General features: G+C 36.3%; 1 protein-coding gene across 1 annotated transcript in view; it reads right to left on the bottom strand.

Moving 5' to 3' along the window:
• The window catches only part of VN2R543 (vomeronasal 2 receptor 543), a 46,758-nt gene that overhangs the window by 12,701 nt on the left and 17,621 nt on the right, over window positions 1-16,436 (bottom strand). The window contains exon 4 of the mRNA NM_001099558.1: window positions 15,834-16,061. Within this exon, the coding sequence (NP_001093028.1) occupies window positions 15,834-16,061 (228 nt within the window). The remainder of the gene's footprint in view (window positions 1-15,833; window positions 16,062-16,436) is intronic.

Here is a 16,436-nt window from a genome sequence, read left to right as displayed (position 1 = left end):
ACCTTTGTCAGAGGTTTCTATGAAGATTTTTTCCCAATTTTTTGTTTCCCTTCTGATTTTAGTTACATTGGTTTTGTTTGTACAAAAGCTTTTTAATTTGATGTAGTCAAAATTATTTATTTTACATTTTGTGATTCTTTCTATGTCTTGCTTGGTTTTAAAGTCTTTCCCCTCCCAAAGGTCTGACATGTATACTATTCTGTGTTTGCCCAACTTACTTATGGTTTCCTTCTTTATGTTTAAGTCACTCACCCATTCTGAATTTATCTTGGTGTAGGGTGTGAGAATTCCCTAGAGTAGATAAAGTTAGCATGGAATAGTGATAGAGTAATTGAGGGAAGTTTATTATTTTGGGGAAGTAGTTAGAAATTAGATTTGGTAGATTGGTAACTATAATAAAAATAAATGACCTTGGGAAGGTCACAACAAATAAAAGGGAATGATTATGGAAAGGAAAACGAAAGCAAGTTTTGAACTTTCTGCCAATCAGGTGGAACAAACAGTAGTTGGAATTTTAGAGAGAAGATATTGACAAGAATGACAATTTGTGGGGAGAGGGGCAACTGGGAGTGGCAGTTGGTCTTGTGACAAGCTCTTGCTTCCTGGTCCTCCAACTGGAAGGAGCCTCTCTCCCTGTCTCTGGATAGAAGGGCCTCGATCCCTGAATTTCCCAACTGTGTGCTCTACCTGGATCCCTGAGATCATGTTCATCAGACTGAAGGACTTAAGGGAAGCAGTTTGAACTGTAAGGTCAGTCTTTAGGGGTGTCAGCCCAAAGAGATAGGCCCAATAAGCTCTTAAGGTCAGAACTTTTCTTCTTCTTGCTGTCTACTGCTAAGACTTTGAACTTAATAAAACTAGCACAGATTAGCATAGACAGGAATAAAAGAAACCCTACACCAGCCTGTGAGGTGTCTCTCAGCTCAAAAGCTGAGAGAGACTCAAACCTCATCTAGTGAAATCCATCTTCCCTCTTCCTTGATACCTCCCAATCCAAACTTGTTATTAAAATTAATCTTTATTTAAATAACTGCATTCAGATAAGAGGACTATCATTTCAGGGGATACAGAAGGAACTAAACCTTAATACAGCCATCCAACTATAAACGATCCTTATTGGCCCCCTGCAGGTTGGCCTTGGTGTGGAGGATGCTTGTCCCTCAGGAGGGTCTGTGCTTACCTGCTTGGGGGTATATTTAACATCAATCCATAGAGAAGACATCCCCTTAGGCTATCATAAGTGGCCCATTTCTCAGGAACCTCATTTTTCAAAAACATCCTCTCAACAGGGATATCTCTCTCCTTTTACCTCACTGGCAGCCATATTCCCTCTCTCCCTTCAACTCCTCCATTCCTTGTTACAAAACCTTAAATATTCCCTGTTCTTCCATCCCACCCATTTTCTCTATAAATTTTACAGGGACTTTTGAAGAAAGATCTCCAGGGCTAGATGGATTCACAAGTGACTTCAATCAAACCTTTAAGGAACAACTAATCTCAATATTATACAAATTATTTGACAAAATAAGCAAAGAAGGAGTGTTACTGAATTTTTTTATGACAAATAAGGTACTTATTCCAAAGCCAGGCAGACAAAAACACAGAAAGAAAACTACATATCAATCTCCTTAATGAATATAGCTATAAAAATCTTAAATAAAATATTAGCAAAAAGACTATAGCAAGTTATCACAACGATTATTGTCTATGACCTGCTGGGATTTTTACCAGGAATTCAAGGATGGTTCAACATTAGAAAAACTATCCACATAATTGACGATATCAATAATCAAACCAACAGAAATCAATGATTATCTCAATAGATGCAGAAAGAGCTTTTGACAAAATACAACACCCATTCCTATTGAAAACACTAGAAATTATAGGAATAGAAGGGCCTTTCCTCAAAATAATAAATAGTATTTATTTAAAACCATCAGCAAGTATCATCTGCAATGAAGACAAAGTAGAGGTCTTCCTTATAAGACCAGGAGTGAAGCAAGGATGCCCATTACAATCTCTATTATTTAATATTGTTCTAGAAATTCTAGCAGTAGCAATTACAGAAGAAAAAGAAATTGAAGGGATTAAAATAGGCAATGAGGAAACTAAACTCTCACCTTTTCCAGATGATATGATGGTTTACTTAAAGAATCCTAGAAAATCAACCAAAAGGCACTGGAAATAATCAACAACTTTAGCAAAGTTGCTGGATAAAAAATAAACCCACATAAATCATCAGCATTTCTATTCAAGTGTTAGAAAGAGAAACTCCATTTAAAATCAGTCTAGACAATATAAAATATTTGGCAATATATATGTCAAGACAAACAAGAATTATATGAACAGAGAAGACTTCCGGTCAAGATGGCGGCTTAGAGAAAGCTAAAGTTCAGATCTCCGGAAACCCTTCCTTACCGATCTCAAACCGAATGCTCCTAGGGCACCGAAATTCAAAACGATCAACAGAATAGACCCCGGGAATCCACCTCCTGGACCTGGACCTGGATCAAAAGGTATGCCCCCCCCCCAAAGCCAGAACCCAAGACCACTTGGACCTAAGGGGTAGGCAGAAGGAAGGTCCTAGGACCCATCCCCCCCAACCCAGAGTGCCCAGTTTGAGTCCAAGGCAGTCCAAGCAGAGGCAACCTCAGAGCCCCATGGCCTGCTATTCTGAAGGCCGCTTCCTGAAAACAACCTGACCCAGTCTAGGGGGCACCCAGACAGCAGGGAAAAAGAGAGAGATGGGGGAGCTCATAACCCCCTGGGAGGAGCTGTCAGAGCTCCGGGAAGCCGCGGCCCCTCCCCCTCAGAGAGCAGGGTCTTCTGGAACAACAGCTACCCTCAGGGCTGGCAAAAGGGCCTCGGGAGCTGGCTATTCTGAAGGCCACATCCTGAAAACAACCTGACCCAGTCAAGGGGGCATCCAAACAGCAGGAGACAGCAGGGAAAAAGAGAGAGAGGGGGGAGCTTGTAACCCCCTGGCTGGATCCTTCCATCGGAGTCTCATGAAAAAAGTCCCTGCCTCAAGGCATACTAAATTCAACCCAGGAAAAGCTAATCTCATCAGGAGCCCTCAGAGCTCTGGGAAGCCGCAGCCCCTCCCCCCGCAGAGTGCTGGCGCTGGCCCGCTAGATAGAAGAGGAAACACAAGCAAATGCTCTAAAACCTTCCAAAGGAAATGGAAACTCTCCACAAACCCATGAAGAATTTGAATCTGAAATGATCAAAAAGATGGAAACCTTCTGGGAGGAAAAGTGGGAAATAATACAAAAGAAATTCACACATCTACAAAACCAGTTTGACCAAACTGTAAAAGAAAACCAGGCGTTAAAGCAAGAACTAATAAAGCAAAGCCAAAAGACCAAGGAATTAGAAGAGAACATAAAATATCTCACTGACAAAGTGACAGATTTGGAAAATAAAGGGAGAAGAGATAATTTAAGAATAATTGGACTTGCAGAAAAGCCAGAAATAAACAGCAAACTCGACATCATAATACAAGAGATAATCAAAGAAAATTGCCCAGAGATTCTAGAACAAGGGGGCAATACAGCCACTGACAGAGCTCACAGAACACCCTCTACACTAAACCCACAAAAGACAACTCCCAGGAATGTAATTGCCAAATTCCAAAACTCTCAAACAAGAGAAAAAATCCTACAAGAAGCCAGAAGAAGAAAATTTAGATATAAAGGAATGCCAATCAGGGTCACATAAGATCTTGCAAGTTCTACTCTAAATTATCGTAAGGCATGGAACATGATCTTCAGAAAGGCAAGAGAGCTGGGCCTTCAACCAAGAATCAGCTATCCATCAAAACTGACTATAAGGGGAAAGTATGGGCATTCAACAAAATAGAAGATTTCCAACTTTTTGCAATGAAAAGACCAGAGCTCTGTGGAAAGTTCGATATCCAAAATCAAAGAGCATGGAATACCTGAAAAAGCAAATATGAAGGAAAGGGAAAAGGAGAAAAATGTTATCTTCTTCTTTTACTCAAACTCTCTTCTATAAGTACTACATTTATATCAATCTATGTATACTAACATGTGGGGAAAATGCAATGTGTAAATAGGGGGTAAAGAAAGACCAAATAGAATAATCTTTCTCACACAAAGATTCACATGGGAAGGGGAGAGGAAGAAAACTCCTATAAGAAGGAGAGGAAGAGAGTTTTTACTTAAACCTTACTCTCAAGGAAATCAACTCTGAGAGGGAAAAACATCCAGATCCACTGGGATCTTGAATTCTATCTTACCCAACAAGGGTAGGGAGAAGGGAAAACCAAGGGAGGGGAGGGGAGAGAGATAACAAAAGGGGAGGGAAAGAGAGGGGGTTAGGGGAGGGAATAAAAAGGGAAATATATCAAGGGAGGGGACAAGGGGGACCAATTTAAAGTAAATCACTGGACTAAAAGGTAGAGCCGAAGAAGAAAAGGTTAGAATCAGGGAAGGATATCAAAATGCCAGGGAGTCCACAAATGACAGTCATAACTTTGGATGTGAATGGGGTGAACTCACCCAGAAAATGTAGACAAATAGCAGAATGGATTAGAATCCAAAACCCTACCATATGTTGTCTTCAAGAAACACACATGAGGCAGGTTGACACCCACAAGGTTAGAATTAAAGGATGGAGTAAGACTTTCTGGGCCTCAACTGACAGAAAGAAGGCAGAAGTGGTATCTGATAAAACCAAAGCAAAAATAGACCTGATCAAAAGGGATAGGGAGGAAATATCACTAATCAACATGTATGCACCAAATAATATAGCACCCATATTTCTAATGGAGAAACTAGGAGAATTGAAGGAAGAAATAGACAGTAAAACCATACTAGTGGGAGACTTGAACCAACCATTATTAAATTTAGATAAATCAAACCAAAAAATAAATAAGAAAGAGGTGAAAGATGTGAATGACATCTTAGAAAAATTAGAATTAATAGACATATGGAGAAAAATAAATAGGGATTAAAAAGGAATACACCTTCTTCTCAGCACCACATGGCACATTCACAAAGATTGACCATACATTAGGTCACAGAAACATAGCACACAAATGCAGAAAAGCAGAAATAATAAATGCAGCCTTCTCAGACCACAAGGCAATAAAAATAATGATCAGTAAAGGTACATGGAAAACCAAATAAAAAATAATTGGAAATTAAACAATATGATACTCCAAAATCATTTAGTTAGAGAAGAAATCATAGAAACAATTAATAATTTTATCGAGGAAAATGACAATGGCGAGACATCCTTTCAAACCTTTTGTGATGCAGCCAAAGCGGCAATCAGAGGTAAATTCATATCCCTGAGTGCATATATCAACAAACTAGGGAAAGCAGAGATCAATCAATTGGAAATGCAAATAAAAAACTTGAAAGTGATCAAATTAAAACCCCCCAGCAGAAAACCAAACTAGAAATCCTAAAAATTAAGGGAGAAATTAATAAAACTGAAAGTGATAGAACTATTGATTTAATAAATAAGACAAGAAGCTGGTACTTTGAAAAAACAAACAAAATAGACAAAGTACTGGTTAATCTAATTTAAAAAAGGAAGGAAGAAAAGCAAATTAACAGCATCAAAGATGAAAAGGGGGACAGCACCTCCGATGAAGAGGAAATTAAGGCAATCATTAGAAATTACTTTGCCCAATTATATGGCAATAAATACACCAATTTAGGTGATATGGATGAATATATACAAAAATACAAACTGCCTAGACTAACAGAAGAGGAAATAGAATTCTTAAATAATCCCATATCAGAAAATGAAATCCAACAAGCCATCAAAGAACTTCCTAAGAAAAAATCCTCAGGGCCTGATGGATTCACCAGTGAATTCTATCAGACATTCAGAGGACAGTTAATCCCAATACTATACAAACTATTTGACATAATAAGCAAAGAGGGAGTTCCACCAAACTTCTTTTATGACACAAACATGGTACTGATTCCAAAACCAGGCAGGTCAAAAACAGAGAAAGAAAACTATAGACCAATCTCCCTAATGAATATAGATGCAAAAATCTTAAATAGGATACTAGCAAAAAGACTCGAGCAAGTGATCAGAAGGGGTCATCTACCATGATCAAGTAGGATTTATACCAGGGATGCAGGACTGGTTCAATATTAGGAAAACCATCCACATAATTGACCACATCAACAAACAAACCAACAAGAATCACATCATTATCTCAATAGACACAGAAAAAGCCTTTGATAAAGTACAACACCCATTCCTATTAAAAACACTAGAAAGCATAGGAATAGAAGGGTCTTTCCTAAAAATAATAAACAGTATATATCTAAAACCATCAGTTATCATCATCTGCAATGTGAATAAACTAGATGCATTCCCAATAAGATCAGGAGTGAAACAAGGTTGCCCATTATCACCTCTACTATTTAACATTGTACTAGAAACACTAGCAGTAGCAATTAGAGAAGAAAAAGAAATTGAAGGCATCAAAATAGTCAAGGAGGAGACTATGTTATCACTCTTTGCAGATGACATGATGGTCTACTTAAAGAATCCTAGAGATTCAACCAAAAAGCTAATTGAAATAATCAACAACTTTAGCAAAGTTGCAGGATACAAAATAAATCCACATAAGTCATCAGCATTTCTATATATTTCCAACACAGCTCAGCAGCAAGAACTAGAAAGAGAAATCCCATTCAAAATTACCTTAGACAAAATAAAATACTTAGGAATCTATCTCCCGTGACAAACACAGGAACTATATGAACACAACTACAAAACACTCGCCACACAACTAAAACTAGACTTGAGCAATTGGAAAAACATTAACTGCTCATGGATAGGACGAGCCAATATAATAAAAATGACCATCCTACCCAAACTTATTTATCTATTTAGTGCCATACCCATTGAACTCCCAAAATATTTCTTTACTGATTTAGAAAAAACCATAACAAAATTCATTTGGAATAAGAAAATATCAAGGGTATCCAGGGAAATAATGAAAAAAAATACATATGATGGGGGCCTTACAGTTCCAGACCTTAAACTATATTACAAAGCAGCAGTCATCAAAACAATTTGGTACTGGCTAAGAAACAGAAAGGAAGATCAGTGGAATAGACTGGGGGAAAGCGACCTCAGCAAGACAATTTATGATAAAACCAAAGATCCCAGGTTTTGGTGACTAAAATCCACTATTTGATAAAAACTGCTGGGAAAATTAGAAGACAGTGTGGGAGAGATTAGGAATAGATCAACACCTCACACCCTACACCAAGATAAATTTAAAATGGGTGAATGACTTAAACATAAAGAAGGAAACCATAAGTAAATTGGGTAAACACAGAATAGTATACATGTCAGACCTTTGGGAGGGGAAAGACTTTAAAACCAAGCAAGTCATAGAAAGAATCACAAAATGTAAAATAAATAATTTTGACTACATCAAATTAAAAAGCTTTTGTACAAACAAAACCAATGTAACTAAAATCAGAAGGGAAACAAAAAATTGGGAAAAAATCTTCATAGAAACCTCTGACAAAGGTTTAATTACTCAAATTTATAAAGAGCTGAATAAATTGCACAAAAAATCAAGCCATTCTCCAATTGATAAATGGGCAAGGGACATGGATAGGCAGTTCTCAGATAAAGAAATCAAAACTATTAATAAGCACATGAAGAAGTGTTCTAAATCTCTTATAATCAGAGAGATGCAAATCAAAACAACTCTGAGGTATCACCGCACACCTAGCAGATTGGCTAACATAACAGCAAAGGAAAGTAATGAATGCTGGAGGGGATGTGGCAAAGTAGGGACATTAATTCATTGCTGGTGGAGTTGTGAACTGATCCAATCATTCTGGAGGGCAATTTGGAACTATGCCCAAAGGGCGACAAAAGAATATCTACCCTTTGATCCAGCCATAGCTCTCCTGGGTCTGTACCCCAAAGAGATAATGGACAAAAAGACTTGTACAAAAATATTCATAGCTGCCCTCTTTGTGGTGGCCCAAAACTGGAAAACAAGGGGATGCCCATCAATTGGGGAATGGCTGAGCAAATTGTGGTATATGTTGGTGATGGAATACTATTGTGCTAAAAGGAATAATAAAGTGGAGGAATTCCATGGAGACTGGAACAACCTCCAGGAAGTGATGCAGAGCGAGAGGAGCAGAACCAGGAGAACATTGTACACAGAGACTAATACATTGTGGTATAATCGAATATAATGGACTTCTCCATTAGTAGTGGTGTAATGTCCCTGAACAATCTGCAGGGATCTAGGAGAAAACAAACTATTCATAAGCAAAGGATAAACTATGGGAATAGAAACACTGAGGAAAAGCAACTGCCTGACTACAGCAGTTGAGGAGACATGACAGAGGATAGACTCTAAACGAAACTCTAATGCAAATATAAACAACATGGAAATGGGTTCGAATCAAGAACACATGTGACACCCAGTGGAATCACGCATTGGCTATGGGAGGTTGGGGGGGAAGGAAAAGAAAATGATCTTTGTCTTTAATGCATAATGCTTGGAAATGATCAAATAAAATATTTAAAAAAAGAATTATATGAACGGAACTACAAAACACTCTCCACACAATTAAAACTAGATCTAAATAATTGGAAAAACATTAATTGCTCATGGATGGGATGAGCTAATATAATTAAAATAACAATCCTACCTAAATTGACTTAATTATACCTATACTTATCAAATTGCCAAAAGGCTGTTTTATAAAATTAGAAAAAATTATAACAAAGTTCATCTGGAAGAACAAAAGATCAAGACTATCAAGGGAAATAATGAAAAAAAATGTGAAGGATAGAGACCTAGCAGTACCAGATCTAAAACTGTACTATAAAGCAGTGGTCATCAAAACAATATGGTACTGGCTAAGAGACAGAAGGGAGAATCAATGCAACAGAGTTGGGGTAAATGTCCTCAGGAAGATAGTATATGATAAACCCAAAGATCCCAGGTTTAGATCAGTATCTCATACTCTATACCAAGATAAATTCAGAATGGGTAAGTGAATAAAATATAAAGAGTGAAATCATAAATGAATTGGGTGATAGAATAGTATACCTGTCAGATCTGTGGGAAAGGAAGGGATTTAAGACCAAGCAAGAGAGAGAGAACATTACAAAATGTAAAATGAATGATTTTGATTATATTACATTAAAAAGGTTTTGTAAAAACAAAACCAATGCAACCAAAATTAGAAGGAAAGCAACAAAATCGGAGTGGTGGGGGGGTATAACAAACTCTCTGACAAAGGTTTAATTTCCCAAATATGTAAAGAACTAAGTCAAATTTACAAAAAAATCAAGCCATTCTCCAATAAAAAATTTGTCAAGAGATATGACTAGGAAGTTTCCACATGAAGAAACCCAAACTATGAATAAGCACATGAAAAAGTGTTCTAAATCCCTCTTGACTAGAGAAATGCAAATCAAAAGAATTCTGAGGTAGCACCTCATACCTAGTTGGCTATGGCCCATATGGCAACAAAGGAAAATGACAAATGTTGGAGATGTGGCAAAATGGGGACTTGAATACATTTCTGTTAGAGTTGGGAATTAATCCAACTGTTCTGGAGGCAATTTGGAATTTTTCCCAAAGGACTTTAAAAGACTGCCTTCCCTTTGATTCAATATACCATTGCTGGTTTTACACCTGAAAGAAATAATAAGGAAAAACATGGATACAAAACTATTTATAGCTGTGCTCTTTGTTGTGGCAAAAAAATGGAAAATGAAGGGGGTGTCCATCAATTGAAGAATGGCTGGACAATTTCTGGTATCTGTTGGTGATGGAATACTGTTATGCTGAAAGAAATGTGTGAAAGGAAATTCTTGGTCCTCTTTGCATATTCTGAGTTTACACTTGTAAAAAGGGGGTCCTTTATTTTCTTTTCCTAGTTGGAGTTAACACTTTGGTTGGCAATAACTTAAGTACCCCAACTTGGGCTAGGTGGAGGAGCTTGCAAACCACTTGAAGAGTTCACACCTCAGTCATCGAGTGGTCTGTGGACTCTTTTGATGGGTATTCACTTCTCAAGAGGGTGAGATTTGGAGTGTTTACACCCTTAGCTGTGAATCTTTTTGATGGGAAATTGACCTTCAGAAGGTGAGATTTAGATGAGAATTTAACCTTCCCACAGGCACTGCCCTACTGAGAAGTGCTAGATAATTTAGAAACTGTGATTGGCCCCTGTGAAGAGGGGAGTGTAAAAGAAATCAGCATAAAAGGAAGCCCCAAACTCCCTCAGAGAAGATTGTTTTTGAGAATATAGTCTTCTGACTGGGGAGAGTCTTCCAGGGAGCTTTGCTGGAGACTGTGGCTTGTATCATGGGTTTGGAGCACAGCTTCTACTTAGACTCTGACTCTTGGATTACTTTGTTGGGTGAGTGAAAGACTGACTTCTTTCCAAGTTTCTGTAAAGGCTAGCTTCCATCTTGGAGGAGGCCTGGGGGTTACTCGCTACCAGCCTTCCTGGTGGAGAGCTAATCTCTGCCTGGATTAAGCAGACCAGAAGCAAAATGTTTAGGGTGATCGGATAGATAACCTCTCTAACCTCTTGACATTTCTTTACTTTACTATTTTCTCTCCATTTTGTAAATATTTGTAAATAAACTTCTGACTCAAGATATAATAAATATTGGCAACCATATAATTTCATATAATTATTGTCTAACCATTAATTTTAACCCTTATACATGACAAACTGGAGGAATTCCAAGAATTGATGCAGAGTGAAAGGAGCAGAACCAGAAAATCATTGTACGCAGAAACTGAAACATTGTAGAACAATCAAATGTAACAGACTTTTCCATTAGTAGGAATGCAATGATCCACAACCTCAAGGAACTTATGAGAAAGAATGCTATCCACATCCGAGAAAGAACTGTGGGAGTAGAAACACAGAAGAAAAACATAGGATCAAACATGTGGTTTAATGGTGATATGACTGGAATTCTGACTTTAAAAGATCATTCTATTATAAATATGAATAATATGTAAATAGGTTTTGAACAATGATACATGAACAATCCAGTGGTATTGCATGCCAGCCCTGGGAGGTGGGAGGGTTGGGGAAATTCATGAATCATGTAACCATGGAAAAATAGTCTAAATAAATAAATAAAAATAAATTTTTAAAAAGTATAATTGGAAGTCAAGATGTTTATATTTAAGGGAATATTGAAAAAAGAATGATAGATATCAAAGAATTGGAAAGAGAGTGAACAGATTTGAATAAGAGGTACATAGCCTATTCCAAATAACAGGCTATGAAAATTATAATGAACTAAATAGAAGCCATTGACTTCATGAGACAACAAAGAATATTAAAAGAAGTAAAAAGGCAAAAAAGAAAGAAAACATAAGATATCTCAAAGAAAATATAAATGACATGGAAAACATATTGAAGAAGAAATAAGAATCTCTCAATTGCCTAGATGCTATGACCAAAAAGAGAGTCCAGACACTTAATATTGAGAAGTTTAAAAAGAAATCTGTCTATATCTCTTAGAACCAGAAAGTAAAGTGGAAATAGAAACAATCCACTAGTTGCCTCCTAGAAGGAATCCCAAAATTAATCTAAGGAAAAGTCCAAGCTGAAATCCACAGCTCCTGGGACAAACAAAATGTACACAATTGGCCAAAAAGAAAAATTCGAGTCCTGAATAATCACAGTCAATATCACACACAATTCAATAAATACAACCCAAGTAGATCAGAGGGCATGGAATTTCCATATTCTAGAAGGCAAAAACTGTAAGTTTATAGCACAGAAAAACTTATGGAGTAAAACTAAATGTGACTTTAAAAAAGACAGACTTGTAATGACATGGAGGACTACAAAATATTAGTCATAAAAAGATTTGAGTTGTATAGAAAACATGAGTAAAAATGATGAAAGTGTAAAAATGAACAATAAAAAACCAATTCAGCATTTATAGATTACATTCTAATGTGGGGAGATTATCAATTTATCACATCTGAATCATTAGAGCTCACATAGATCATAAAGCTCATAATTAGACACTACCAGGTAATGTATCTGTTATGTCTTGATGATCTTGAGATAATAATGGAAAGATAGGGAAAGGAATATCCTTGATGGGGAAAGGAATGGAAAATTAGGAGACATTATTTTACATAATCATGGGGCACAAGAAGATATCTTTAGAAACAATGAATGAGGGTGAAGAGAGACTGATGTTGCAACTTTATTATTATATGAACTACTCAGAAAAAGGAAGACTATAATAACAAGCATGAGAATGAAGAATTAGAGACATAGATTAAAGGGGTGTGCAGATGGAAAATTTGCAACACCTGAGTGACATTCCCAGCATCCTTTTAAGTTACATCCTCATTTTATGTAAGGATGCTTAGGAGATAAATTTTTCTGAGACTCGTGCTATGGGGCTCTTTTTTCAGAGCTTGTGATTTTGGTAAAGTGCTGCAGGTATGAGTCTCTGTCTCTCTTTGCTATGCTCACTTGACTGAAAGAATCTTTTTCCCCCTTTCTCCTCCCTTTTGATTATTATTAAAAATTCCTACAATCTTTGGTGACCATGAAGGGACACAAACCCTCAATCTTCTGATTACCTACCAGGCCTTTAATCAACATGGCTTTCAAGGAAAAGTATTTGGTGGACATTCTCTTGCTTACACACTATTTGAACACTTACAAACTGATTTTATCTCTATGCCAAAATCTGGACAGTATAAATTTTGTTTAGTCATAGTTGATCAGCTGACCAGGTGGCCTGAAGCCTTTCCTACCGCTTGGGCCACAGCTGCTTTTGTTTTGGCCTACCAGCATGAATTGATTCAGATAGAGGAACTCATTTTACAGATTTGGTCTTATCACAAATTTATTCATGTTTATGAATAACTCCTAAATTTCATACACCATACCATCCCCAGAGCTCTGCCCAATTTGAACAAATGAATAAAGAACTTAAAACTATGATTGGAAAATTGTGCACAGAGACTCATTTAAAATGGCCTGAAATTCTATCTCTGGCCCTATTTCATCTTGGAAGCAGACCCAGAGGTGATTTACACATCTCACCAGTTGATATGCTATTTGGATATCTACCTATACAGTCACAACCATTTACCCCTGCCTATATATCATTGTTAGGAGTGGATATAACCATTGCCACATATATCAGACAATTACAAACTAAATTGTGATAACTCTATGACTCTATAGCTGCTGTTCAAGCAGACACCATAGACTTCTCACTTCATGATTTACATCCCAGGGATAGCAACTACAAAAAGAATTTCAAACATACTTAGTCAACTTAACCTGATTATGATGGACCATTCCAAATCCTATTGACTACACCAACAACCATTAAAATTGGGGAGAGGGACTCATGGATTCATTGTAGCCATATAAAATGAGTACCTTCTGTTGACAACAAATAATTGACTGTATTGATTTTATTTAACTATTGATTGTAATAAGACTTCCCTATTCCTGGATCTGTATTATCTTGTTGCACTATATTTAATCCTTCTAATGAAGAAATTGCTTTTATAGAACAATACATATATTACCTCAAAAACAAAACAAAACTATATTAGTAACCTATATTGACCTGAGGTGCCTTTTATAACATTTTATATACCTTCTGTAAATTTTTTTTGCCCTAAATGTATTATTGCTGCCATACCTCCATTATTTTATCTACCTCATTTGCACGCACACTGGAAATCATGGCAAGTTAAGAGGAAATGAATCTTATTATTCAGCAAGTAGCCTCTATATTTTACCACTGTAATTTTGAAGTATATAAAATTTTTGTATTTTTTCATTATTATTTTTCTTCCTGTGTGTGCAATGCAGTATTTGAGTTTTTCCTCTTATATTTTATATTAGCACATGTCACAAATATTGAAAAGATTTTTTAACTGCTTTACTTTTTGCAGTAGAATAAGCTAAGATGTCCATTTGCCTAACATATAAATGAACCAAAAAAGATTTGGACTTTCAACCTGTCACTAACTTGTATCATGAGGCTTTTGCTCAATTACTATGTCTGAATCAAGGAAAAAAACACACTACAGAAGAGCACAGAAGTTGACCTGCAAAGTGCCACATAAGCACACAAGGTAAAAAACCAAATCAAGCCTATGGGGATTGATGACATTCTGCACAAAGAGCTCAAGGACTTGATATTGTATGAGACTCAAGGTTGAGACAGTTTAACATGTGTTAATGCAGGACTTCCTTGTAGCACACTCTTTATCAAGTATATAACATCGATTGTTCTGACTCTGGGTCCATTATCCTTGAGAGTGGGAAAAGGGTCAAACCAGGGAATGCTATTTCCCATTTGTTTTGAGACCTAATTTTATTTTCTATTTTCTTTCATGATGTGACAACTTTCTGTAGTTCAGAATGCTAAATTGGGTTAGTGAGTGATTGTCATTGCAGGCTGATGGGACATGGATCACTACAAGAACCTGTTGTAATTTCTGAATTGTTTTCTTGTTTTCCTAGAATTTTTTCACATTTTTGGTATTCTATATTTCACTCAGAGGTTATTTTTTAAATTTCTTTGAATTCTTTCATGTTTTTGATAATTGATCCATATGCCTTATGACTTGACCATGTATCCATGTGTGATTCCTATATGTATTCCTATATCCTCCTGAGGGGGGAATGTGTTCTTATTTTGTAATGAAAAGTTTTAAGTTCCTTTTGAGAAAAAAATTTTTTTAAGTATAAGAAATTTGCTGTCTCCCAGAATTCAGAGACTGATTTCCTTGTGGGAGATGCCATGGAGATGCCTGTGGTGACAATGTGCTGCTCCAGGAGTTCCTGAGCAAAACTGAATGTGCAGAACTGAATTTTGGGGGGTTGAATACATTTGTTTATATGTACTTTGCTGTATCAAAAGGGACTGCCCCTTAATTGGTTTTATTCTTGATTCCCTTTTGTTTCCTTATCCCCAAGTTGTTGTATTTTCCCTGTGTAAAAGTATATATACCTTAATTATGTTTAAAATGATCCATTGGGGAGACTGGTCTCCAAAAGGATCATGGGGAGAATGTACAGAAGGAAAATTTGCAACACCTGAGCTACATTCCCAGTATCCTTTTAAGTTATGTCCTCATTTTATGTAAGGATGCTTAGGAGATAAATTTGGCTGAGAATCACACTGAGGGACTTTTTTTTTTAACTTGTGCTTTTGGTAAAGTGCTGCAGGGGTGAGCCTGTCTTTTTTCGCTCTGCTCACTTGACTGAAAGAACCTTATTTTTCCTTTCTCTTCCCTTTTGATTGTTATTAAAATTCCTACAGTGGCAATAAATTCTTAGTAATATAAATTGTAACTAAGAATGTAAAGATATTTCTAGCTCTTTTTGAAGTGTCAAAGAATGGGAATCTGAGATGGTACTGATAAACTGAAGAATGACTGACTAAATATTAATATATGCATGTGTACATATATACATATTATGTATACACATAGGTGTATGTATTGGGAAATATTATTGTATTTTAAGAAATGATGAAGTAGACTGTCAGAGAAAAAAGGAAAACTTGAATGACTGGACAATGAATGATGAACTAAGTCTATAAAAACAAATAACTATGAAAGAATTAGAAACTCTTATCAGTATAATGACTAACCACAGATCCAGGGAATTAATAATTAGTTTTATGTTCTTATTTTTAAATTATCCATTAGATATTTTCTATTCATAAATATAAGCAATGTAGAATAAATGAAATAGAGTGAGAATTTCTCCTGTGAATAGAGGGCTAAAATTAGCCTTTAAAATATCTCTTACCATTGAATCCCACCAGCCCCACACTATGACATCCTTGCAAATTGTGAAATCTTGACCAAATGGATTCTTTGGGACAAATTTCCCCACCTTCACAAGATTCTCAGTCTCATTAGGAAAAAATAAATAGTTCATAATGGCATATTGAGCCTCAGAACTTCTATTCTCATCCACAAACACTTGGTCACCAGCACTATTGTTAAAGTGGGTGTTCTTCAAGCAGGAGTTCAGCTGAAAGGGAAAAGGAATCCTCATTACCTGGTGGTCTTTGGGGGAATAGCTTCCTTATTTAAGAAATATAGGATAAGTTTTATTTGGAGGTATGATTAAACTGGGCTTTCTACTGCAAGAAATAAAAATGAACTTCTGCAACTCAGAATGTTGCTCACACTTCCCAGATTTATAGCCTCAATTTCTCCATTGACTTCTCACCTTCTTCATTTAATCTACTTCCAGGGTCTGTTGGATTCACCTTTGCAATTATAAGAATTTAAATTTAAGTTTTTATGCTAATATGAAAGTTCTAAAGTAATATTTTGGTTGCTGATTTAAAAAATTAACTCAAGTCACAAGTCTGTTAGCTGCTATTCACAATTTACTTTAATG

This window comes from Monodelphis domestica, chromosome 3 (assembly GCF_027887165.1).
Source record: "Monodelphis domestica isolate mMonDom1 chromosome 3, mMonDom1.pri, whole genome shotgun sequence".
Lineage (NCBI taxonomy): Eukaryota > Metazoa > Chordata > Mammalia > Didelphimorphia > Didelphidae > Monodelphis > Monodelphis domestica.
Note: the sequence above shows the minus strand (reverse complement) of the source record. Positions and strands in the feature narration are given on the sequence as shown.